The sequence below is a fragment of the Pelophylax lessonae genome (assembly GCF_965119305.1).
Source record: "Pelophylax lessonae genome assembly, chromosome: 8".
NCBI lineage: Eukaryota > Metazoa > Chordata > Amphibia > Anura > Ranidae > Pelophylax > Pelophylax lessonae.
Genome location: NC_138775.1, coordinates 115245677 through 115270807, shown reverse-complemented (window position 1 = coordinate 115270807; position 25131 = coordinate 115245677). Strand labels below are relative to the sequence as shown.

Sequence of the window (25131 nt, the reverse complement as noted above, 5' to 3'; positions counted from 1 at the left end):
CTGGAGGATTCCTGGAAAAGGAGTTATCAGGTAATAACTCTAGCTTTACCTAGTCATCCTCCAAGACGGTCACACGAGACCCCAAAGATTTATACCTAGGGTGGGACTACCGCCTGCAGGACCTTTCGCCCAAAGGTCAGATCTTGGGCGGAGACCAAGTCGATCCTGTAATGCTTTGCAAAAGTAGAATCACTGGACCAGATGGCTGCTCGACTAATTTGCTGAATGGAGGCCCCAGCTCTCTCTGCCCAGGGCGTGGCTATGAAGCGTGTAGAGTGTGCCTTCATGTGTGTTGGTACAGCTTGTTTTTGATTGTCGTAAACCATTTTTATTGCGTTTATCCGTCTGGCAATGGAGTTTTTGGACGCTGGTTTTCCTTTATGTATCCCTCCGTACAGTACGAATAGATTCGGGGCTTTTCTGAATTGTTTGGTGGTTTCCAAATAGGTTAGGGTGCACCTTCTAACGTCCAGGGTTGCAAACATAGCCTCTCCTTGATTAGCCGAATTTTGGCAAAAGGATGGCAAGATGATTTCCTGAGATCTGTGAAACTGATGAGTTTTTAGGAAGAAACAGTAGGTCAGTCCCGAGTAGGATTTTGTCCGGAAAGACGGTGAGGAAAGGTGCTTTATTGAGAGTGCTTGGAGTTCACTGACCCTTCTGGCTGAAGTAATTGCTATCAAAAAAGCCGTCTTGAGTGTCAGGTTTTCTACCGAGGCTTCCGAGATGGGCTCAAAAAGGTGTTTGAGTCAAAGCCTTGAGTACCCAGGAGAGGTTCCATGGTGCCCCATTCATGGTCTCGATTGGGCGTGATCTCGCTATAGATTTGAAAAACCATGTAATTAGCGCGTTTGCACTAAGCTGGGTATCCAGAAAGACAGAAAGTGCAGCAGTGTGTACCTTGAGGGTGCTTACTGTCAACCCTGCTTCTTCTCCGTCCAGTAAAAACTCCAGCACTGTTGCTATGTCTTGTAGGTCTCTGTTTTTCTGGCGCATGTTTGCCGAGTACCTATTCCAGATTTTCCCGTATATTTTCTGTGTAACGGGTTTTCTGCTATTTAAAAAGGTATCTATCACTCTTGCAGTGAGGCCTTTTCCTCGTAGAACGCCCCGTTCAACCTCCACGCTGTTAATTTTAGGGTTTGAAGTTGAGGGTGATGGGCTCCTGACTGGTGAAGAAGGTCGTTCTGTAGTGGCAAGGTCTAGGGTCCTGACTCAGGGCCGAGAACCAGGATCTTTTTGCCCAGAGTGGTGCTATGAGAATCACTCTTGCTTTTTCTATCCAAACCTTCCTGATTGTTCTGGGGAGTAATTGTATGGATGGGAAAGCATACCCCAGCCTGAATGGCCATGGGAACCCTAGAGAGTCTATCCCTATTCAGAGAGAAGTATTTCTCCACCTTCTTGGGGTTCGCCGAGGCGAAGAGATCCACCTCTGGGACTCCCCATTTCCTGATGATTTTGGCAAAGATTTGGTCGTTCAGTTGCCATTCTGTTGGGTCTAGCGGTTTTCTGCTCAGTGTGTCCGCTAGTGTATTGAGCAAACCTTTTATATGTATCGCTGATAGGGATTGAATGTGCGTTTCTGCCCAGGAGAGGAGCGCATGTGCTGTCCTCATAAGGGTCTTTGATCTTGTACCTCCCTGTCGATTGATGTGTGCTACTGGCGTCACGTTGTCTGACAGTATCTGCACATGTTTTCCCGTTACTGTTTCTTGGAACGCTAGTAGAGCACTCCATACAGTTGTTAGTTCACTTAAGTTGGAAGATGCTTTTGTCAGAGTGGGGTCCCATGTCCCTTGCCTGACCTGCTGTCCGATGTGCGCACCCCATCCGGATGCACTTGCGTCCGTGGTGACCCGGACTTGTGTCTGTGGTAACCAGGGTTTGCCTTCCCCGAGAGTGGTCTTGTGCGTCCACCAGGTTAGGGTTTCTCTCCATCTAATAAGTGGTGTTGTAGTGCCCTCATGTGTAGTTGGCTCCCCTTGACCACTGGTATGGCTGTGGACATGCGTCCTAAGAGACATTACAGCTCTCCTGGTCCCCTGTCTTGCTGTCTTCAGCTGGCTTGGATCTTTTGCTTTGTTGAGTTGATGATGTAGCCCAAAAATAACATTTCCTGGGAAGGGATCCTGATTGATTTTTTGAAGTTGATTTTCCAACCTATGTGGGTGAGAAATAGTTCGGACTCCTGTAGACCAGCCATGGCCTCTTCTTGGGAGGCTCAATAGATTAGGAAGTCGTCCAGATAAGGGATAATCTGGACCCCTCTTAATCTGGGTTCCTGTATTGCCTCCGCTATAATTTTTGTAAATATGCGCGGGGTTGAAGAGATGCCGAAGGGGAGGGCTTGATATTGAAAGTGTCGCGCCCTTGACCCCTCCTGGATGGCAAACCTCAGGAATTTTTGGTGGTATCGAGACATGTAGGTAGGCGTCCTTCAGGTCGAGCGTTACTAAAAGTGCTGCCTTCAGGAGGATCGTTCGAATTGAAAAAATCATTTCCATTTTGAATTTTCTGTAGGTTATCGTTTTGTTCAAATTCTTTAGGTTCAGAATCAATCGGGGTTTGCCGGAGGGTTTTACTCTCAGAAAGATGTGTGAGTAATGCCCCTGGGAGAAGAGGGATGGGTTTATTTCCATTATTACTTCTTCCCTTAGTAGCTCTCCGATTGTGGATTTCATGATCTTTTTGTGGTCTGATCCGGCTTGTACTTTCGTAGCCCTGAAGCCCTGTTTGATGGTTTTGAATCGAATTCCATTTTGTAGCCTTGGGCTATTGTTTGTAGAATGAAGTGGTTTGAGCAGAATGCTTTCCACTGCGGAAGAAAATGACGCAGTCTGCCTCTCACTGCCTGGCTGGCGTCATTGTGTCTTGCTGGAAGAAGCCGTATTTTGGAACAGGACATTGGGTTTAGCTTTGTTCCTGTTGAAGGTCCATCTGCGTTGTGTCTGAGGTCTCTCGTTTTTCGTCTGTTTCACGTCTTGGGTGACGAAAAAAAATTTTGTTTTGGTTTTTTTAAACGGAAATCCTTTCGTTAGGTCTGCTGATCTTTCTAGAACTTTTTTGAGTTCTGCCCCAAACAGCAGGTTACCATCGAATGGGATGTTGCATAATTTATTTTTGGAGGCATAATCCCCCTCCCAGGTCTTCAACCATACAGCTCTTCTGGCTGCGTTGATAAGACCTGTGTTGCGGGCGGAAAATCTTATTGCTTCCGCTCAGGCATCTGCCATATAGGCCCCCCTCTACGAGGACTAGGGAATCCAGAGCTTCTTCGGTTCCCGGGATTTTGCGCTGATGATTTTTGAGCTGCTCCACCCAAAAAGCGACATTTCTAGCAACACATGTATTTGCGATGTTGTGCCCTGGGTTTTCCCTTTGTTTTAGGGGTTTTTCCCTGGGATGAAGTGTTTGCTCTGTCCTGTCCCTTCATCGTGTTGATAGTGGATTATAAACTCTTTAGCGTAGACATTTCTTTTTTGAAGTCCATGAAATCTTTCGCTAAGGGTTTACTTTCTTCCTCATCTTTTTAATGCATTTTTCGCATAACAGTTTGTCACTTTCCGGTGTCAGTTTTGCACTGCATGTGCGACGATATTTCCTCTTTTTTTGTTTTTTCCGTGGCTTCCGCCATTTCCTGGCTTTTGGGCTAAGAGAAATCACAGAGCCCAGATAGTGAGTGACAAAACAGAGGAAGGTGGGGGGAGGGGGGGGGGAAGAGAGAGAGAAAGTTAGTTACAACCCTTGAACACCTCTCCCCCCTTGCCCAAAAAAAAAACTCCCCCCCCCCCCTATAAAGAGTGAGGGTAAGCCGTATGCAGGGCATCCCATCCATCCCCCCCTGCATCCTTACTGTGAGAGAGCTGGGGTTAAGTCCCGCAGTCTCTGGCAGTTTTGTCCGGTCCTCCGACCGTCCTGGAGGGGGGTCACTTCAAGGTCTGAAGTGATAACCACGCTGCTGCGTCTATGGTGCCTTTTTATGTATAAAATTTGCATCAGATTGCGATTGGGACCCGCCCCTAGAAGAAAGGGCATCCCCTTGGTTATTTGCTGCATTTTGCCCATATCCAAGATGGCCGCTTGGCCACTTCCTGTGGGGGGCCATCTTGCTGATGCTACTTCCTGTGCGACACTCCTGCCACATGGATGGAAATGTTTGCAGTGTGATGACAGCAGCGTGATGGAGGAAAAGCAAGAAAGGAACCCGTCCATCCGCTCCCCCGTGAGCCTGCCCGGAGGCATTGGAGGGCGGTCAAACTACGTGCTACACCTGGTGCCATAGTGAGTACTCCTGGCTTGGTCTTCTCCCATTCCTACTTAGCCTAAAGCAGGGATGGGAGGCAAGAAATAGAGTTTCCTATATCCCTTGCAGCAGCCACTTACATTTTCAGTGGGGGGTTTCGGTCCGATGCTGTGGTCTTTCTCCCCCCTTTCTCTTTCCCCTCCTTCACCCCATAACCTGTGACTGACTGCCTCGTCAGCTGTATCGCAGGGGGGTGCAGGGGGTACCCAGGGACACCTGCCGTGGGTAAAAAGGACCTGTTTACAGGCCAAAAATAACAAACTGGGGAATTATCCCCTCTTGTGCCGGTGTTTGCAGGACGCCGGAAACACAAGAACTGAGGGGGCAGCCTATGGCGGCCTGTTTTAAACTTGTGTGCTTGTGTTTCCTGCAGGAGGTGGAGCCTATCTCTCATGTGACTAGGGCTGCAACTAACGATTATTTTAATAATCGATTAGTTGCCGATTTCGATTTTCGATTAAAATTTTTCGGATAAAAAAATAAAAAAAACTCAATATGCCTTTTTTTTCATTTATTTAAAATAATAATGAGCAAACAGAGTGTAAGTGCCGGTTCACACTTGTGCGATGCTGGAAGGCTGCGTATTCGCAGCCTGTTCCCGCATCGCATCCGCACAAGAGGCAGTTCACACTGCCATATGCGATACGCAGGGGTGTCAATTAAATGTTAACGACACCCCCAGTTTGATCGCATATCGCAGTGCAATCTGACAGTTCACACAGGATCGGATCGCACAAGTGTGAACCACTGCGCGATCCGATCCTGATGCGGCTGAAAAAAAAAGGGTCATGTGCGACTTTTGTGCGGGTGCAGTGCGAATCAGCGCACCCGCAGTAGTGTGAACCAGCATTTAGTGCTGGTTCACACTTGTGCGGTTTGCGAGATCTCATGTAATACGGAGCGCACTGCTCCTAAATTACATGCGATCTCCTGTGCGGATGAGAGTTCAGCCATACATTTTGTATGGCTGAATTGGCAGCGCATCCGCAGCAAACTCGCACATGAGGCATTTTTTGAGCCGCCTCAGGATCGGATCGCACAGTGGTTCACACTTGTGCGATCCGATCCTGTGCGAACTGTCAGATCGCACTGCGATATGCGATCAAACTGGGGGTGTCGTTAACATTTAATTGACACCCCCTGCGTATCGCATATGGCAGTGTGAACTGCCTCTTGTGCGGATGCGGGAACACGCTGCATATTTGCAGCCTTCCAGCATCGCACAAATGTGAACCGGGACTTATACCAAAACTTTTTTTTTTTTCTTAATTAAGCTCCTATATACTGTAAATAATATAATAAATGCTTATCTAGATAAAAGAGTTAATATTCCTTATAAGGTGCAATATTAGAATAGAAAAATAAGTGAATAAAAACAACCATGTCAGCCATAGATATGAAATAGGCAGCATAGAAAGACCCCCTATATGTGCTATATGGCCGTTTTTAATCACTTATTTTTCTATTAGAATATTGCACTTTATAAGGAATATTAACTCTTATCTGGAGAAGCTTTTATTATATTTTTTGCAGGCTGCATTGCATGGACAGGACACTGTAGCTCTAATCTCGGCACTCACGTTAACTTCTGCTGCTTCTGTGCTCTTTTCTGCCTCCCCTCGATCTGACTCACTGACTCCCTCACTGACCTCAGCAAGAGGGCGGAGAGGAAAGGAGGGGGGAGGAGGGAGGAGAAGGGAGGGGGAAAGTCACGGAAGTGCAGAGCTGTGAGAGAGAAATAGCCGTCGGCTTCACACTGCAGACAGCTCGCTGACAAGCGGGGAAAGTTCACAATGCAGCACAACTAATCGACGGAGCAACTAATCGATAATGACAATCGTTGACAACGATTGTCATTATCGATTATTATCGATTTAGTCGATTAGTTGTTTCAGCCCTACATGTGACCGTCCTGGAGGATGACTAGGGAAAAATTTACGGTTTCAGTTTTCGGCCAAGGGCATCCTGAATTTTCAGTTAACGTTTTGGCCCAGAATTTTCATTTCGGTGCATACATAAGGATAAATAGCGAGTTTGATTTCTTAATCAACACAGTAGCCGCCAGGTACACCCTGAAGAATGCCCAAACCACAGCCAGAGAATGCAATACAATCTCCTTAGGATGCCTAGGCTTAGGAAACAAGGAAGGCAACACCAGGTCTTCATTCAGATGGAAACCAGAAACAACCTTAGGAAAGAACGACTGACAAAGACAAAGCACCACTTTATCTCTGTGAACCACCAGTAAGGTGAACGATGAGACAAAGCTGCCAGCTCTGACACCCTACATACAGATGAAAGCCACCAAGAAGGCTACCTTCTGGGTCAATCTAAGCAGAGGAATCTCGCAAATATTTACCAACGGCCGTTACTGAAGAACCGACAGCACCAAGTCAAGATTCAAAAGTGCAATGGAGAGCGCACTGGGGGAGCCAAGTGGCAAACCCCCTAAACAAAGAGGTGGGAACCAAAGAATGTTGAAAGAAAACCACCAAGGCCGAACCTAGTTCTTGATGGTACCTGAGGCCAGGCGCTGCTCAAAAGCTTGGAGGAAAGCCAAAACTCTGAGACATCGAAAAGGAGCTTTCGACAGCCAAGCCGTTAAGCCAGCAACTGGAAGGAAAGATGGAAGATTGGCCCTTGGGTAAAGTGGAAGTCACCAAGAAGCATCGGCGACCAACCATATCAGATCAGCGTACCAAGACCAGCAAGGGAAGTCTGGAGCCACTAGGATGGCCGTAATCCCTTCTGCCTCCAACCTACGCAGGGATCTTGGCAGAAGTTCTAGAAGAGGAAAGACGTATAGCACACGATACCGGCCCCAAAAGGAGCCACTAGTTCTTCTGTGGCATTGACCGGAGGATCCTGAGACCGTGCCACAAACCCAAGCACCTTTCTGTTGAGACAAAAGACCAACAGGACTACTTCAGGAGTAGGAGTTCCCCACCGGAGACAACTGATGGAACACCTTCAGAGGAAAATGTCCAGTATATCGATCGGTAGTCTGGATTCTTCCAGAGTCCAGACCCCCTTAAGCATAATCCATGCCAAAATCACTATCCCACTCAGACAGGCTGGCATCCATGTTGACCACTGTCCAGTACAGGGAAAGTAAGATTTTCCCTGTCGAAACGCCGGAGAGCGAAGCCACCTAATCAGAGACCCTCTAGCATCCCAGCTAAAAAAGGATCAGATCGTCTAGAGACTAGATTCTTGTCCCACCTAGAAAGAATCTCTTTGCAGTAGTCTTGTGAGGAACTTTGCAAAATGGAACCGCCTTGAAGGTAGACCCCCATCAGACCCAGCACCCACATGCCAGTCCTGAAAGACGACCGACTGCTGGACAACAGCAACCAAATTCATCCTGCAGATTTTGGAGCTTGGAGGAACACACTGGTTGAGGACAAGTCCAGAGCAGACCCAAATAGTCCCACTAGTTGGACGGAACCAGAGCCAATACCTAGAAATCTATTCTCCAACCAAATTCATGCAGAGTCCGCAAAGTAATCTCCTGGTTGTCAGTCAGAGACTCTGCTCATAGAAGATCATCCAGGTACTCTAGTACCGCAATCCCCCGCTGGCACAACAATGCCAACACCGGGGCCAAAAATTTGGCGAGGAGCCGAGGCAAGACCTCTTAATAATGCTCCTCGCCTACGGCAAGCGGAGAAGGTGCGGATGATAGACATATCAGAATATGAAGGTAAGCTTCCTCGATATCGGTAGAAGCCAGAAAATCCACCTGATGTAGGGATGCCACTACTGTACAAATAGACTCCATTTGGAACAACTGTACCCGCACAAGCGATTCAGAACTTTGAGGTCCAATATTGAACATGGCTCGCTTACCTTCCTGGGACCTGTAAACATATTTGAATAAAACCAATGAAAACTGTTCCGATTCTGAGACCGAAACCATCACCCCTTGTAGTAACAAGTCTGGCATGGCTCCGAAGAAATCTTGCAGGCGGTCTGGGTGCTTATTAAAGGCTTACCTATAGGTACAAGTTATGAGAGAGGGTTTACAATCTCTTTAAGGTGCACTTAATAGATTCCCCTATGTTACATGAAGTCATGTGCCCTAGTGTATATTCTATATAAAAAATGTGTAGTTGTATACCCAAGTTCAGAGCGTAGCTTGGTGCTCACGTGACTGCCCGCCGCTCCCCCCCCCCCCCCCCCGAATCTGACAAATTCAGAGGAAGGGACTGAGAATCCCCCGCTGAAGTTAACCGGGAGGAAGGGAGGAGGAGAGCAGCAGGCGGTGATGTGAACGCCACTCTGAAATAAAGTATACAGCTAAATATTTTTTTTCTGTAGAATATACGCTGGGGCACCAACTTAATTGAACACAGGGCAATCTATTGAGTACAAAGTTTTTTTTTTTTCCAGCAACAAGGGAAGGGGTGGGCACTGACGCTAGATGAAAAGCAAGGAAGGAGGAGAGACGTAGCCACGTAAACTGACCATAGTATCATGACTTGGCAGCCATGATAAACGTGGTCAGTTTACAGAGAGAAAGGCAGCACCAGTCAGTTATTTTTTAATGACAGAAAAAAACAAAAATTACAAAGCACAAGCACTTTAAAGCACGCGGCTAGCCAGGCCAATTAATGTGCCCCTCGCACCTCTACTTCAGCTGCGGCACCTCCCTCATCTCAACCCCTACCTTGTCTCAGTATCCAGCAGCAAAGATGATGACTGAACTCCTCCACCAAATCCTGAACCTCTGTTCAGCCACAGCACCCCCTTTTCTCCTCCTCCCCCTCAGCATTCAGCAGACTGGCAACAAATTCCAGCCCCTGCACTGTCTGCTTTCCAGCTCTGCCCCCAGTTTCTTTGCAGCAGAAGTTAAGGGGGTGCGCTGTGATGTGAGGGTGAGTGGGGGGGGACTCGACTTCTGATGAGGGGCTCTTGACATCTGATGCCTGAGTGCAACCGTAATGCTGATGCACCCGAGATGAAATTCAGTTTGACACCCCTGCTTTCAAGGAACAGAATCAATTTAAAGAGCTCAACCAGGCGATTGCCAGACCATTATTCTAGATCTTTAAGGATAGTTTACAGACGGGTATGGTGCCAGCTGATTGGAAAAAAGCCAATGTGGTACCAATTAGGGCTGGGCGATAAAACGATACCGATATGTATCGCGATAGTCACGTGATCGATAGCAATAAAAGACTGAACGATAAAACGAAAAGTCCGCTCCGACGGGTTTAAGCTTTAAAAATGGCGCCGCCCGTCGCATACATGTCACCGCGCACGCGCCGCCGCTCGGGAGAGGCCGGGAATAGCCGAAATTACACGAGCGGCGGCGCGTGCGCAATGACGTGGCGGCGCCATTTTTAAAATGAAGGCGCCTCTGGAACAGGTAAGTGAAACAGCTTCACTACCTGCCATTATGCAGGGCTGCGGGCACACTACAAGGGATGCAGTGCTGCGGGCATGGTCTACCTGTACCATGCCCACAGCACTGCATCTCCTGTAGTATGCCCACAACCCCGGATCCTCCTGTACCATGCCAGTGCCCTGCATTCTCCTGCACCATGCCAGTGCCCTGCACCATGCCAGTGCCCTGCATTCTCCTGCACCATGCCAGTCACCCTGCATTCTCCTGCACCATGCCCGCCGCCCTGCATTCTCACCCTGGGTCCTTATTTTAAATAGGTAATAAAGATCAATAATTATCTATCGACCGATATGAAACACTGATATCGTGATACAGTTTTCAGCCATATCGCTCAGCCCTAGTACCAATATTTAAGATGGGGCCGAGATATATCCCGGGTAACTATAGGCCGGTCAGTCTAACATCAGTAGTCTGCAAGATTTTGGAGGGGATGTTAAGGGACCACATAAAAAAAGACTTTAGTAATGAAAACGGTATTAGTAGTAATCAGCATAGATTCATGAAAAATCGTTCTTGCCAAACCAATCTATTAACCTTCTATGATGAAGTGAGCTGCCACCTAGATAAAGGCAAGCCTGTGGATGTGGTGTATCTGGACTTTGCAAAGGCCTTTGACACCGTTCCCCACAAACGCTTACTGTTCAAACTAAGGAAGGTAGGTATGGACCATAAGGCGAGTACCTGGATAGAGAACTGGCTCCAGGGGAGGTTGCAAAGGGTGGTGATTAAAGGGCAGTACTCGGATTGGGCGGATGTGGAAAGCAGGGTCCCCCAGGGTTCTGTCCTGGGTCCAATCCTGTTTAATTTATTCATAAATGATCTAGAGGAAGGGATATCTAGTACAATCTCGGTATTTGCGGATGATACTAAACTAAGCATGCCAATATCTTCGATGCAGGATGTGGAAACCTTACAAGCAGACCTGAACAAAATAATGGGGTGGGCAACTACATGGCAGATGAGGTTTAATGTTGAAAAATGTAAAGTAATGCACCTGGGTGCCAGAAACCAAGCTACTCCCTAAGGGGGGAACCTCTGGGTGAGTCTAGGATGGAAAAGGACCTGGGGGTACTGGTAGACAACAGGCTTGGCAGTGGCAAGCAATGCCAAGCCGCTGCAAGCAAAGCCAACAGAATAATGGGGATGTATAAAAAAAGGGGATTCACTCCAGAAATAAAGAGATTATTCTCCCACTCTACAAGACTCTGGTCCGGCCACATCTGGAGCATGCTGTCCAGTTCTGGGCACCGGTCCTCAGGAAGAATGTGCTGGAACTGGAGAAAGTCCAGAGAAGGGCAACAAAAATAATTAGGGGAATGGAGTAGGGATGCACCGATCTGACTTTTTTGGAGCCGATACCGATATCTGGCGTTGTGAAATCGCCAATACTTAACCGATCCGGAGCTACACACAAAGCAAGCGGCTGCAGTACAGAGCAAAGCCGCTGCTTCATGTGTGTGGCTCCTCCATTCACAAGCGGAGTGCATCTGATATCACTCCGCCAGTGAGCCGGACCTATACAGGAAGTAGCGGCTCCCATCCCATACTATTACTGCACCTAGTAAGGGATGGCTGAGCCGTTGCTCAGCAAAAACCGTATCGGCCCATGGGACGGCTAAATTTTACCGATCTCCGATCCAGCTCTTTTGTCCGGATCGGGGCGGATTTCCGATCCAAATATCGGATCAGTGCATCCCTAGAATGGAGGACATCAGCTATGAGGAAAGACTACAAGCACTGAACATATTCTCTCTGGAGAAGAGACGATTGAGGGGGTATATGATATCAATGTACAAATACTGTACTGGCACCCCTAGCATATGGAAAAACCCATTCAGAGAAAGGGAATACAATAATGCACGTGGCCACTCACTAAAACTAGAGGAAAGGCGGTTTAACCTTAAAATACGCAAAGGTTCTTCACTGTAAGAGCAGTAAGATGTGGAATTCTCTTCCGCAAACAGTCGTGTATCAGCAGGGAGCATTGATAGTTTCAAAAAACTACTAGATGGGCACCTTAAAGACCACAACATACAGGGGATGTCTTTTTTCAACCTCATTAACTATGCAATTTTTTTTTTAGGGTTACAACTGCTTAAAGGTTTTTTTTTTTTTTTTTAAATTATCACTTTATGGAAGCCACTCTGCACAAAAAAGTGGGCTTGCACCGTTTTTTTTTTTTTTTTTCTCAAAGCACATAGTGTACTAAATTACACATGCATTACGATTGGTGATGGATAGATAGAGATTATATTTATTAGGGCTGAACAATATCCGATGTTTACATCGATATCGTGCTGTGAGCGTGGGTGAGTCACATCGCCAGAACATGCGATGTAAGGCAGAGAAGTCGGGACTCACAGCCTGACATCCGTCCCCTGACATGTTCAGTCTGCCCTCGGGTTCATCTCACTGAACTGACTAGGTAGGAAACAGTTCATTTGTGAGTCACTGAATAGAAGAGATAGGCCTGGTGTTCCGTGAGAATTACCTACCCCGTGAGAAAAACCTACACTCGTCACTTCCGGTTCACGGCAGTGTGTATAACGCGGCGGTTACATTAAAACAGCTGTGCTGCAATATGAATAATCTCCGCTCCTGTCCCTGTCACTTCCCTGATCTGGCCTAGTAAATATAAAAGCGGCAGCATGAAAAGATAAATCACAGAGCCGAGAGCCGCTTTTATATTTACTAGCCAAGATCAGGGAAGTAACAGGGACAGGAGCGGAGATGACTCATATTGCAGCACAGCTGCTTTAATGTAACCACCGCGTGGGTAGGTTTTTTTCACGGACACCGTGATCATTTCATACTAGTGCGCATGCGCACTAGTCAGCTCCTCAGCTCTTCCATTACGTATCCGGGGCTGGGAGCATGCGCACTGCTGCGCTGCTCAGCTCTTCCTGGCCGGAAGTGACTAGGGTAGGTTTTTCTCACGGAACACCGGTAATCTGATCCTAGAGTGACAGAGTTTAGCCCCGCCCTGCAACCAATCAGACGCTCCTAGCATAATTACATGCTGGAAACTAGTGAAAAGAAGCCTACAACAGTTCAGAGTACTCACTCCAGACCAGTTACTAAGTCAAAGACTCGGTTAGAAGAACCGAACATTCTAAAAGAATCGTTTGACCGAGTACAGTAAAATCACCACCAGAAAAATACCCCAAAGAAATCATGCAGCAGCAGTGCTAAAGCAGATTGCGGGGACAGACAAAGGGTTAATTAACCCTTTGTAAATGTTTCTAAAGACTAAACAGGATTTAGAAAAAAAATAAAAAATGTTAACAATATTATAATGGCTTTATTAGAATGTCAGCTCTGTGGGTTAATTCTATGTTTATTGTATACACTGCATGGTTGTTGTATTGATTCTTCAGTTCACTTGCTGAGTCTGCAAACAAGCAAGTGAACCGAAGCCCTACATTAACATTAACCATGTATGGTCAGAAGGCGTGCCTCAATATTGCAATATATATTGTTGGGAAAAAAATATTGCAATGTAATTGTTCTCCAATATCGTACAGCCTATATACAATATATATATATATATATATATACATACATACATACATACATACATACACACATATATACATACATACACATACAATGGGATGCAATAGCACCAGAACGCACTTCATGTGTACCGTAGCATCATGAAGTTAAGTGTGTGTTACTGGGTGTTCCTGCAATGCATCAGTGTGAAGGGGCCCTATCTGGAATGATTAGGAATTTGTTGGGTGCTTCTATAAACATTATGTTTAAGTCCCCGTTCACACTGGGGCAACCTGTGAGGCGACCTGGTCGACCTCACAGGTCGCCGTAGGTCGCCTTCCATAGAGAAGCTGCGGACCTGTTCTAATAGGAGCGACACAAGTTGCTCCGACTTAGAAAAAGGGTCCGGAGCTTCTTTGGGGCGACCCGGAGCGACCGTCATAGACTTCAATGTTATGAAATCCGTGCCAGCCGCTCCGAGGTCGCGGCGCGCTGCTCGCACCGCGACCTCGGAGGTCGCCCCGGGAAGTCGGATCGCCCCAGTGTGAACGGGGCCTCAAGGTCTAGTCACAAGGATACGCTGCACTAGTAAGAGTGATTCACTTTTAACATTGCATAGGAGCCTCTTAAACTTGTACCGGTCACAGAAGCATGCTTTCCTATTAGACACTAATGTGCCATATTTTGTGGAATAATGTACAGTAGAGTGGACTGCCCATGCAAAGCCATCATAAAATATTTAAAATTCCTTAAAATAGCCCTATTCGCACAGGGTCACCTGTATACAAACCTGCTAAAAGAAGGGAAAATATACTTCATCACTTTCTAGCATCCCAAAAACACCACAGCATCATCGCCATTCCTAGTAGTTGACCGGCTGGGTGGGTTACATGTCTATCAAGCCCTTCTGCTTTAAAGGTCAGAGAGAAACCACACCATGCATCAGGAGCAGAAGATATTCATACACACACCTGGAAGTGTGCAATACCTTCAGTGACCAGGAAGCTAAAAGCTATAGTGTTTCAACAAACAAATGAGAAAAGCAAGTACATTGCCTTTTTCTTTTAGCAGGTAAGCTTTCGAATACATGTGAACCTGTGCCAAATGGTAGCAATGCACAACAGTGTCTCCACTTGAGGTGGGGGGGGAAAAAAAAAAAAAAAAAAAAAAAAAAAAAAAAAAAAAAAGAGGATTGAGGACACATACAGTTAAATTCATAAAACTTGTTTAGAAGTCCGCTGCACCACAAATGTCAGTGCAAGCAACAAAACTCAAATTTTACATCCTTTTTTCCCACAAATAGAGCTTTCTTTTGGTGGGATTTGCTCACCTGTGCGATTTTTATTTTTTGCGCTATAAACAAAAAAACAGCGCCAGTTTTGAAAAAAAAAAAAATAAAAAATAATAATATTTTATAGGGATGCACCGAAATGAAAATTCTGGGCCGAAACCGAAAATGCAGGATGCCCTTGGCCGAAAACCGAAAATGACTGTTTTCCCCCAAATGATTTTAAAATAGATAGAACAGGGGCATACACCAAAAACAGGCAGCGACGTACACCTGTAGCTGCCACCCTGTCGCAGTATATGTACTGTGACGGGTTGGCAAGTGGTTAATTTAATTACCAATGGTATTTGTATTATGCAGCATGAGGGGGTTAATGTATTGCCACTGCTGGTCACTGATGCATTAGTGATCGACCAGTGGCAATTAACCCCTTTGTGCTGCATTAGTGCAACCAGTATCAGTGTTAATTAACACTGGCTTCACTGATACTGGTTGCACTAATGCAGCACAAAGTGGTTAATTAACTGCCACTGGTCGGTCACTAATGCATCAGTGACAATACATTAACCCCCTCATGCTGTATAATACTAATACCATTGGAAAGCTCGCCTCAGCTTCCCCCCCACTGCCTCAGCATCCCTCCCCATCCCAAGGATGCAATCTCCTTACTCTCAGCTTCTCCTGTGTCCTTCCTTTCAAAAGACCCGCCTCTGGCCGGCGGCCCACCTCCCTGTGATGTCACTACTACTACTATGATGTGCATGAATAATCTAACACACCAGGCGGGCAGGAGAGCGGCTGCTAATAGCTATAACTATGTGAGCGCTTCCCTTCCCTGTCAGAGGAGATACCTGCCTGATAGGGAAGTGAAGCGCTTACTTAGTTACAGCCATTAGCGGCCGCTCGCCTGCCCACCCGGTGTGTTAGTTCATTCATGCACATCGTAGTAGTAGTGACATCACTGGGAGGTGACCCGGCCAGAGGCGGGTCTTTTGAAACCTGAGCTGCGCCCGCGTCGACCATCTTTAACCCATTTTCGGCCGAAATGGAATAAGCCCATTTTCGGCCGAAATTTTGGTGAACCACTAATATTTTTCACATTCTGCTATATGACATTCTCCAAAAAAAAAAAAAAAAAAAAAAAAAATATCAAAATTTAACATTTTAGGCCAATTTATCTTCTGCTACATATTTGTGAAAATAAAAAAAAAAATTATGCCTATTTTGATTAGTTTGCGCAAAAAAGTTATTGCGTCTACTAACTACGGGAAAGATTTGTCATTTTTAATGTGTTTTTTTTTTTTCCCCTTACTAGTAATGGCGGCGATCTGCAATTTTTTGCAGGACTGCGACATTGCGGCGGACCGATCAGACCCCAATTGACATTTGACACTTTTGGGGGTACCAGTGACATTACTACAGTAATCAGTACTAAAAATATGCAGTTACTGTAATAATGACACTGCCAGGGAAGGGGTTGACAGTATAGGTGATCAAGGGGTTATATGTGACCTAGGGGAGTGTTTCTAACTGTGGGGTGGGGGTTTGGACTTGTGAAATGATCAGAGACATGTGATCCTATATAGCAGGATCACATGAGCTCTGTGATCATTGCAGGGAGAAGGACAGTCGGCTGTGTTTTAAAACAGCCGACCATCCTCTCAGCGAGGAGAGATCAGGGCTATCAGGTGGCAATTGGAGCCACCTGACACCAGCACCAGCTTTCGCGTTGACGATCGGGAGCGGACACACACGCCTCCTAGCGGCCTTTAGGAGAGCGATGTAGAGCTACCTCGCTTTGCCTGTCCGTGCCACCCTGCCGCAGTAAAAAGGCAACTGGTGGTTCAGAATTGGTTAAAATGATCACCTTGTAAAACAATCCATTCAGTTTAAAATAGAATTGAAAGGCAAATTATTTTTGTATAGGACATTAAAAAAAAAAAATAAATAAAAATAATACCTTTTTGCTTCTTCTTTATAAAAAAAAAAGTGTAGCACCCTGCTAGGTAGGTAGGTGCATCTATTGCTCCTTCTTGCCAGGGGAGCCTGATCTATTAGGTTGCCTGTTACATGTTTTCAGGTGTAATTCACTGGGTCTGAGGGAGTGTCCCCACTATATCTAATGGGAGAGCTTGTTGGGACAGTGGAGGAAACCCAGCCAGTGACACATTGGCTTTTGTGGGAGTCCCAGTGGGAGGGCATTCTTGCAATGTGTCCTGGGATTGCCCATAAAAGCTGGGGGGACATGTGACAGGGCATCTTTGGTGGGAAGCAGAGTCCCAGGAGGAGGCTGACGCCTGTCTCTCCTCCTGCTGTGTGAGGAAGGTGGTCTTAGGCGGCTGGCCTAGTGTACCAAGTGTGGAGCTGAGCTGCAGAGGATCCAGTCTAGCTGACAGAGGAGCTGCTGGCAGAGTCTCTCAGGAAAAACAGTGTCTGGGAGTACTAAGGGACTTGTTAAAGGGTCAGCCCAGGAAAGGAGACCACCCCAATAAAGTCGGGATCAAGGAGCTGGCTCACACAGCAAGAGTTACAATAAAGGGGGTGCCGTGTAGAACCCTGAAGAATAGGGACAAAGGGGGTGCCAAGTAGGGCCCTGAAGCGCGATTCAAATAGAAATACAGTTCATTAAGTTCTTCTTCACTGTAAGTGACAAGGTGAAGCAGCAGCCTTGCCGCACTTGGCAATATCTAGTCGTCCCAGCAAACTTTGCATAGTTATTCAAGTTGGAATATCCCACTCATTCCTTCTATCCAAGTTCTCAAATAAAACCACAAAAAAAAAAAAAAAAAAAAAACCCTAGACTGTTTCTTGACTGAGCCAAGCACTTTAGAAATGCTGAACTGTCGTTTTGTTATGGGTAACCCAGGGGAATCTGTAACCAGTAGCTCCCAAGGGAGTAGTGCTACATAAGTGACCACATTCCCTCTGTTCTTTGTTGCATAAGAGCTGGGGGGAAGGAGAAGCAGCATCACACCAAGCTTCCCAGTGAATGGCTGTTCAGCAAGGGTGTGTCAAGTCTGATCATTGGAGAGTACTCATGGTTCCCAGCATTGCTAGAGAACTGACCATGCTTTGCTTTCCTGCTTAGTGTGGTCAGTTTTTAATAGCAAAGCAGGGGGACTGTCAGGAACACCAGTGATTTCATTTAAAGAGGCAGTAAACCCTCCTCTGACACTTGTACCTATAGGTAAGCTTATGATAAGGCTTACCTATAGGTACTGTAAATATCTCCTAAACATGTACCGTTTAGGAGATATTTACCTTAGATGCATCCAGTGACGTCACTGGTGCATGCGCTCTGAAGGAACGGCCGCTCGTGCCGTGACTGTCAGCTCCCGCACACCGTCACCACAGCTCCGGACAATCAGATGGCAGGATGCCGCGATCCCGGAAGACGGCGACTGGACATGTCGCCCGTCATGCAGGTAAGCGGGCGGCACGGCGGGGGCTCGTTCTAAGTAAGTATTTCATAATGATGCATACTGGCTCATTATGTGTTTCTCTTGCAGGGTAAAAAAAAAAAAAAAAAAAAAAAAGAGTTTACAACCTCTTTAAAGAGAGCAATACAAAGATTACAGGATACTTCATCATACAAGTACACGGTACAGCAGGCAAATATCAGGAATATAAAGTGTTGGGGTCATAAACACTTTAAATGTACTATGTGAAAACACGTTTTTCTAGTTAGTGAACAAAAACATAATGAATCCCTTTGTGCAATTAACTATCACGAGTACAAGCATACAATAACGTACATAAAAGCTCTTACAATAATGTGCATGTGTACAGTGATCTTTTTCTCCAGTGATCCAATGTATACATTCCACTGGCACAGTCGCTTCTATTTTCCACCAGTCTGAAGTCTTCATGGTTGGCTGGAATGATGCAGTTCCCATGAATATGTACATGACTTACTTTGTCCCCACCATACACAAGATGAGCAGAGCCTGTACACATAGGTCTCTGTGTATAATAAGAGCAAAGAAGCTTTTGTGGCATAATCCGCATACAGACTGAACAGCCAAAAAACGACCCGTTAAGGTTTTTTTTCCCCTTAAAAGTATAACTTGTTCATTTATAATAAAATGGATTGCTGGCAGGTAGGCTCTCAACTTACTTAGGGACCTATTCCATTTGTGAACTTTTTTTTCACATGCTTATTGACGTGAATGAATGGCAGGACACACACCCTATGAGTACTATTTCTTACTCAATTTAGTATAGAACTCTAAACAAACGATAAATAAAAACACCAGCAAAAATCTTGACCCCCATTCAGTGGTTTAATACACAAACCCTACATCACCACTACGGCCTGTAGAGACATAAAACCATGGAGAAGAAAAGACAGCATGCAACAGTGGAGCAGATTCCGTTCACTCCTGGAAATTACAATCCAAGAGGGCAGGCGAGACTATGTTCCCAATTATAAAATGTGATTTAAGCATTCGGTTTAATTACTGAACTTTAGCAAAATGCTTTGCTATGGTAAGCCAGGTAAATAATTCGTTGTAAACTTTAAGGTTTGCAAGGTTCCCACAGATAAAAACGAAAGTGTCAAAATAACAATAAAATGAGTTTATGTAGACAAGTATGTGATTCGAATAGCTCACCTAAAAACAACGCATTAAGAAAACAGCTACTAAAAACAACGCGGAGAACCTCTAACGTACCTTTTATTCACTCCTGACACAAACCTTCGCCTCCTGATCAGTTCATCCAACGACACGTCCTCCATATTGTCAAAAAAATTAACGCACGCCCCTTCCGCTATGAAAGCCTACGTTATAGCAAGTGACGGCATGACGCAACAACGCGTACAGAATACTAGGGACCACATTTCACTATGTAATGTGCGTACTTTCTACTTCAAAAATATTAGGCGCTGTCTTTTTTTCTGTAATTCTGTGCTCTTGGCAAACATTGGAAAACTATACTTTCTGAGCAATAATTGATGAAAACATAGCTTGTAATTATGTGTTTTTCTCCATAATTTTATAAAGGGGTCGGAGATCACATCAGTATCTCCCAGTTGTCTCATGTGGATAGACGTACGTTTTCTTTTTAAGCCAAATCCTTCTGTTTCTCCTGTTCTAATGTTTTCAACTATATAAAATATGTGTATTGTACTACTTATGTGCTGCCACTCAGCAGTTCCTAATACCAAACAACTTCATGGAGAGCTGCTGCTACCATTTACATATGGCTCCACACAGGGCTGCTGATAGAAATCACGGGGCCCCATACAACCTACCTGTCTGGTCCCCCCTCCTATATATCAAAACAACATTTTTTACAAAAAAATATACTAAATTCGTTCTTAGAGGACACAAAGATAACAAAGAAGCTGTGTGAATTTGCCCTTTTTTTAAATCGCTTTTTCACATTTTTTTAAAAAAAATTTATAATAAAAAAATGTTTAAATGTTTTAAAACTATTTTATTTTACATTATTTTTTACATTTTTTTTGGGGGGGGGGGCAGGGAAGCCAGCAGCTTCTGTGGCGGGCCTGTGTCTGTGTCTCTATCTGCAGCAGCTGAAAGCCGGTGGGAGAGAAATCAGTTTTCAGCTGCTGCAGAGCCGCACAGGGCATCCTGTAATTGCCCCTCTGTCCGACCACACTGATTTCCCTCTGCTGCTCGGGCCCCCCTGTGTGCCCGGTCCCCCTACAGGAGGACTGGTGGTCCCCCCCATCAGCGGCCCTGGCTCCACATATGTCAAACAAATATGTAAATAAATAGTGTAGCAATATTCCTGATATTTTCCTTATTATGAGTCAGTGTTGTACAAATAAAAAATATAAGTGAATAAAAAAACAATCTCCACTATAATGTGTGTATGTAACCACAATCGCAGTGCTGCAAGTCAATGTGTATCATTTATATTCCAATATATACCCCCAACAAAAACTATAAGTTATGACAGAAATAGCCTCCTGAAAATAAATACAAATCATAAAGTATAATGAAAAATTGAAACCTGCGCCTTTATAGCAGCAAACTCAAAACACCTGGAATGTAGAAACAAATTATATACAACAAGAGTCGCGCTAAATATGCAAACTGTGAACTCATATGGAAACTGCAGTCCATAAACCATATGTGGCATTAAAGGTTTATGACAAAAAGGATGAAACCATCAATACAGTTCCAAAGCAGTGACTAGTTCATATAATGGTGCTCATATGGTCATCCACCCATGTGTATGTTAAAGACACAGACAATCTGTGAAACCTCCACCACAAGAAGCCTCTTACCAGAGGAAGGAAGGATTAAAGCAGTAAGTAGTTATGGGACTATTACCACCCATATCCTGCACAGCAGCTCCTGTGTAGTCCAAAAACGAACTTGTTCAAAGGAAGCGGACCATCTGGGATGGATTCCATATCAGCTGGAATGGGCTGGATCCTCTTTTAGCAAAGTTTGCATAAAATACAAAACGGAAACAAGCCCATAGCGTAATAACGTTTTAAACCATTTAATAAAAAATTAAAAGGACATGCACTCACCCTGAGGTGAACATAATACAGCCAAAGTAAGGAAAGATGACACCAAGGCACAGGGCGGGCAATTCCGGTATTCGGGCGTGATAAGGGATGTAGACACAGGGAGGTGCTGTGTCTACATCCCTTATCACGCCCGAATACCGGAATTGCCTGCCCTGTGCCTTGGTGTCATCTTTCCTTACTTTGGCTGTATTATGTTCACCTCAGGGTGAGTGCATGTCCTTTTAATTTTCTTATTAAATGGTTTAAAACGTTATTACGCTATGGGCTTGTTTCCGCTTTGTATTTTATGCAAACTTTGCTAAAAGAGGATCCAGCCCATTCCAGCTGATTTGGAATCCATCCCAGATGGTCCGCTTCCTTTGAACAAGTTCGTTTTTGGACTACACAGGAGCTGCTGTGCAGGATATGGGTGGTAGTAGTCCCATAACTACTTACTGCTTTAATCCTTCCTTCCTCTGGTAAGAGGCTTCTTGTGGTGGAGGTTTCACGGATTGTCTGTGTCTTTAACATACACCTGGGTGGATGACCATATGAGCACCATTATATGAACTTGTCACTGCTTTGGAACTGTATTGATGGTTTCATCCTTTTTGTCATAAACCTTTGATGCCACATATGGTTTATGGACTGCAGTTTCCATATGAGTTCACAGTTTACAAATCATAAAGTGACATTTCAAATTGTGAGAGATTGCATCACACCACAATAAATTGAGTGTCATTCCAAATTCAAGTAATATAAACACCCAAAGTCAAACCTTGTGCTGTAAATATTGCAAATAAAACTTATTGTGAAAAAAAAACTTTAGAAAAAAAAATTTAAAAGCATATCTCCAAATCTATATACACTAGTTTTTTAAAGCGGAGTTCCGGGCACAGATGTCATTTTTTACTAAACATACCCCCGGGACAGTCAGGGCTAGCACATTCCACAATGGCTAGCCTCTGATCTGTCCCGGTTCGCACTTACCTTTTAAAAGAAATACTTACTTATAAAATTTCTTCCACAGCGTTTCCATCTCTCTTGTGGGCAGCTGAAGCCGGCGCGGTCTGTGTCTTCTTCCGCGTCTTCTTGTCCCAGAATGCGCCTGCACCGGCCCCTCTCGTCACTTCCGGTGCGGCGCCGCATTCCTCCACAGCTTCTGGGCATGCCCAGAAGCTGTTTAGCAGGGGAATGCAGCATCGCCCGGAAATGACGAGCGGGGCCGGTGCCGTCGCATTGATTCCTGGGAGCTATGACGTTCAGCTCCCAGGAATCATAGCGAGACAGGAAGTGACGGGGTGAGCCGCGGCTCCGAGGGAGGAAGTACTCTGAGGTGAGTATCTTCGATCTTCAATTACAAGGTAAGTAAACAAAAAAAAATAAAAAATAACTATCCAATTCCTTTTCAGGTGAGGTCTACCTAGCGGAGGGGCACAAAAAAAAAATATAGTTTTTGTGCCCGGAACTCCGCTTTAAGTCCACAATCACAGTGCTACAAAGCATTGAAAAGTTCACCTTGTGATAAATCAACAAATAAAGTTCATATAACTAGCTTCACACAGTTAAAGTATCTGTTACCCTAAAAAAAAAAAAAAAAAAATAGATCCTGTTTCCTTATAGCAGGTTAAACAGCAAAGTGATTGTGCTGTCTAACCTGCCCCTCTGGAAACTGTAACAAACCTGGCTGATCCTGCCACTTCCTGTGTCCACCTCTCTGGGCTGACCACGATAATCATGGCTAATAAGCCCTGACCACTGTGGTCAGCCTGCATGCCTCCGTCACCCGTAGCTCTCTTCTCTGCTCTCCCCCCTCCCTGCCTGTCAGCTCCATGTGTCTGTGTCTCTGTTTCTGCCCCCCCCCCCCCCCGCTGATAATAAACCATTTAAGTGCCTTTAGGTCAGTCATGTGACTCCCGGCCGCTCTGATAACACAATCAAGGGCTACAGCAGCAGGAGACGAGCGGCTAGCTCGGCGGTCACGTGACTCCCGGCTGACATCAGAGGGAGTGCTCGGCTTTTCACGTTGTAGCCCTGGATTGTGTTATCAGAGTGGCCAGAAGTCATGTGATAGACCTAAAAGACACTTTTCAAAAAGGTATTTAGAGGCATTGTTTCATACAAACAGTTACTGTATACAATGCAGGATAGGAGGTTAATAGAGAGGGACTGGCAGTAAGGCAATGGTTTAGGGTTACAAACCCTTTAATGCATACTAATATGCTGGTTATCCACCACTCTTTGCTTAGAAATACCCTATCTCTGGTGCTTCACCCCACACAGTGTATCCACTCACCTCAATTATTGACCAGGATCCCTTTATACTGTAGATCTCACTTGTTGCTTTTGTAAAGAGCCAGTTTTTTCACCATCTCCGTCCACATGATATCTAAAGTGGGGTGCGGGTCCCTTTAAGATCACCTCTCTTCTATTGAATAGCAGTTGTTATCATAAAAGTAAAAGAACTGCTCATAGTGCATTACCATTTAAAATAATATTTATTTTACTAAATAAAATAACAATAATTACAATACACTCAAAGTGTGTAAGTGCCGGTTCACACTTGTGCGATGCGGGAACGATGCGAATATGCAGCGTGATCCCGCATCGCATCCGCACCTCTGGCAGTTCACACTGCCATATGCGATACGCAGGGGGTGTCAATTAAATGTTAATGACACCCCCAGTTTGATCACATATCGCAGTGCGATCTGACAGTTCGCACAGTATCGGATCGCACAAGTGTGAACCACTGTGCGATCCGATCCTGATGCGGCTGAAAAAAAGGGTCCTGTGCGTGTTTGGTGCGGATACAGTGCGAATAACAAAGTGTATGGCTGAATTCGCATCCGCAGATGAGATCGCATGTAATGAAGGAGCAGTGCGCTCCGAATTAAATGCGATCTGGCAAGCCGCACAAATGTGAACTGGCACTAAGACCAGGTTCAAACATGTAGATTGCGAATTTCAGGTCCGTTTTCACTGCAAATTTACAAAGCAGCTGTTCAACGGTTGAGCTGTGATTTAGACACGGTTCTAGTGCGAATTCTAGTAGCAGGCTGCCGTCGGCTTTATTAATAATAGCCGGTTGTTAAGGAGCTGGTTGGCAAGCCAGCCGCTGCGCCCTTAACAACCGATGACTCATCAGCTGTCAGTAGGGTTTCCCGCTGACAGCTGAAAGTAAACAAAAGAATTGTCAGCAATAAAACTGGAGAACAAAAACAGCAAAGGATCCCCTTCAAATCCATACAAGACATCTGGTATAGATTTGGAGCCGAACCCCACGTCAACATCTCTTTAAAAAATGGCGTGGGTGTCCCTTGAAAAAACATACCAAACTCTTATACGAAGGATGCAACCTTGGCAGCCCAGGAAAGGGGGGGGCAAGCGAACGCCACCCCCCCAAACCATACCAGGCCACATGCCCTCAACATAGGGGGGTACTTTGACGTGAATGGGCTCCCCCCATAAGGGTTAATTTCAGTCAAGATCCACTCGTTCTCCCATCCAACCTGAGGTACTTTACCAAACAGGTACCCAGGAACAGATCGGAAACACACACTTAAAGGGGTGCGCAGTGCAGCAATCGCGGGCGTGCCCTGTCCCCAGGAAACGGTGCAACTCCGATCTCGTAAATAGCCGATGATGCGGCTCTTTATCCATGTGATCAGCTGTGTCAAATAACAGCCAATCAAATGTAAATGCAGAAGTGCCATTTATTGGCTCTCCTTACCTCACACTGACAGAGTGTGAGGAGAGAAGAGCCAATCAGCAGCATCTCCTCGCAGAGGAGACTGTACAGGTAATCAGGGCACTGATCATCAGTGCCCTGATTACACTGCAGCCCCAACAGTGCCCAAGCCAGTCTGTGCCCCCCATCAGTGACACCAATCAGTGCCCATCAGCCATTTATACCATGCTTCTCCAGAACTCGACAGTAAAATCCATGATATCTTCAATCAGGTGGGAACGAGATCTCTCCATTGATCTCACTGAATATGATTAGGAAACTGTATACACCAACATCCACAAAGGAACGGTCAACATCGCTACACAAGAAAACGGCTTCAAAATAGTCTCCAATTGGTATAGGATGCCACTTATATTACACAGAATTTATCTGAATACCCCACCTAAATGTTGGA

The 25131-nt window shown here is 45.4% G+C and overlaps 1 protein-coding gene across 3 annotated transcripts in view; it reads right to left on the bottom strand.

Moving 5' to 3' along the window:
- The window catches only part of POLDIP3 (DNA polymerase delta interacting protein 3), a 610789-nt gene extending 591501 nt beyond the window's left edge, over positions 1 to 19288 (bottom strand). For 2 of the 3 annotated variants that reach the window (XM_082265705.1, XM_082265703.1), the window contains exon 1: positions 19173 to 19276. In XM_082265705.1, the coding sequence (XP_082121831.1) occupies positions 19173 to 19237 (65 nt within the window). In that variant the 5' untranslated portion in view covers positions 19238 to 19276. Of the gene's footprint in view, positions 1 to 19172 lie in introns of all 3 variants that reach the window. The other variant, XM_082265704.1, reaches the window with a different exon arrangement.
- Positions 19289 to 25131: the final 5843 nt, after the last annotated feature.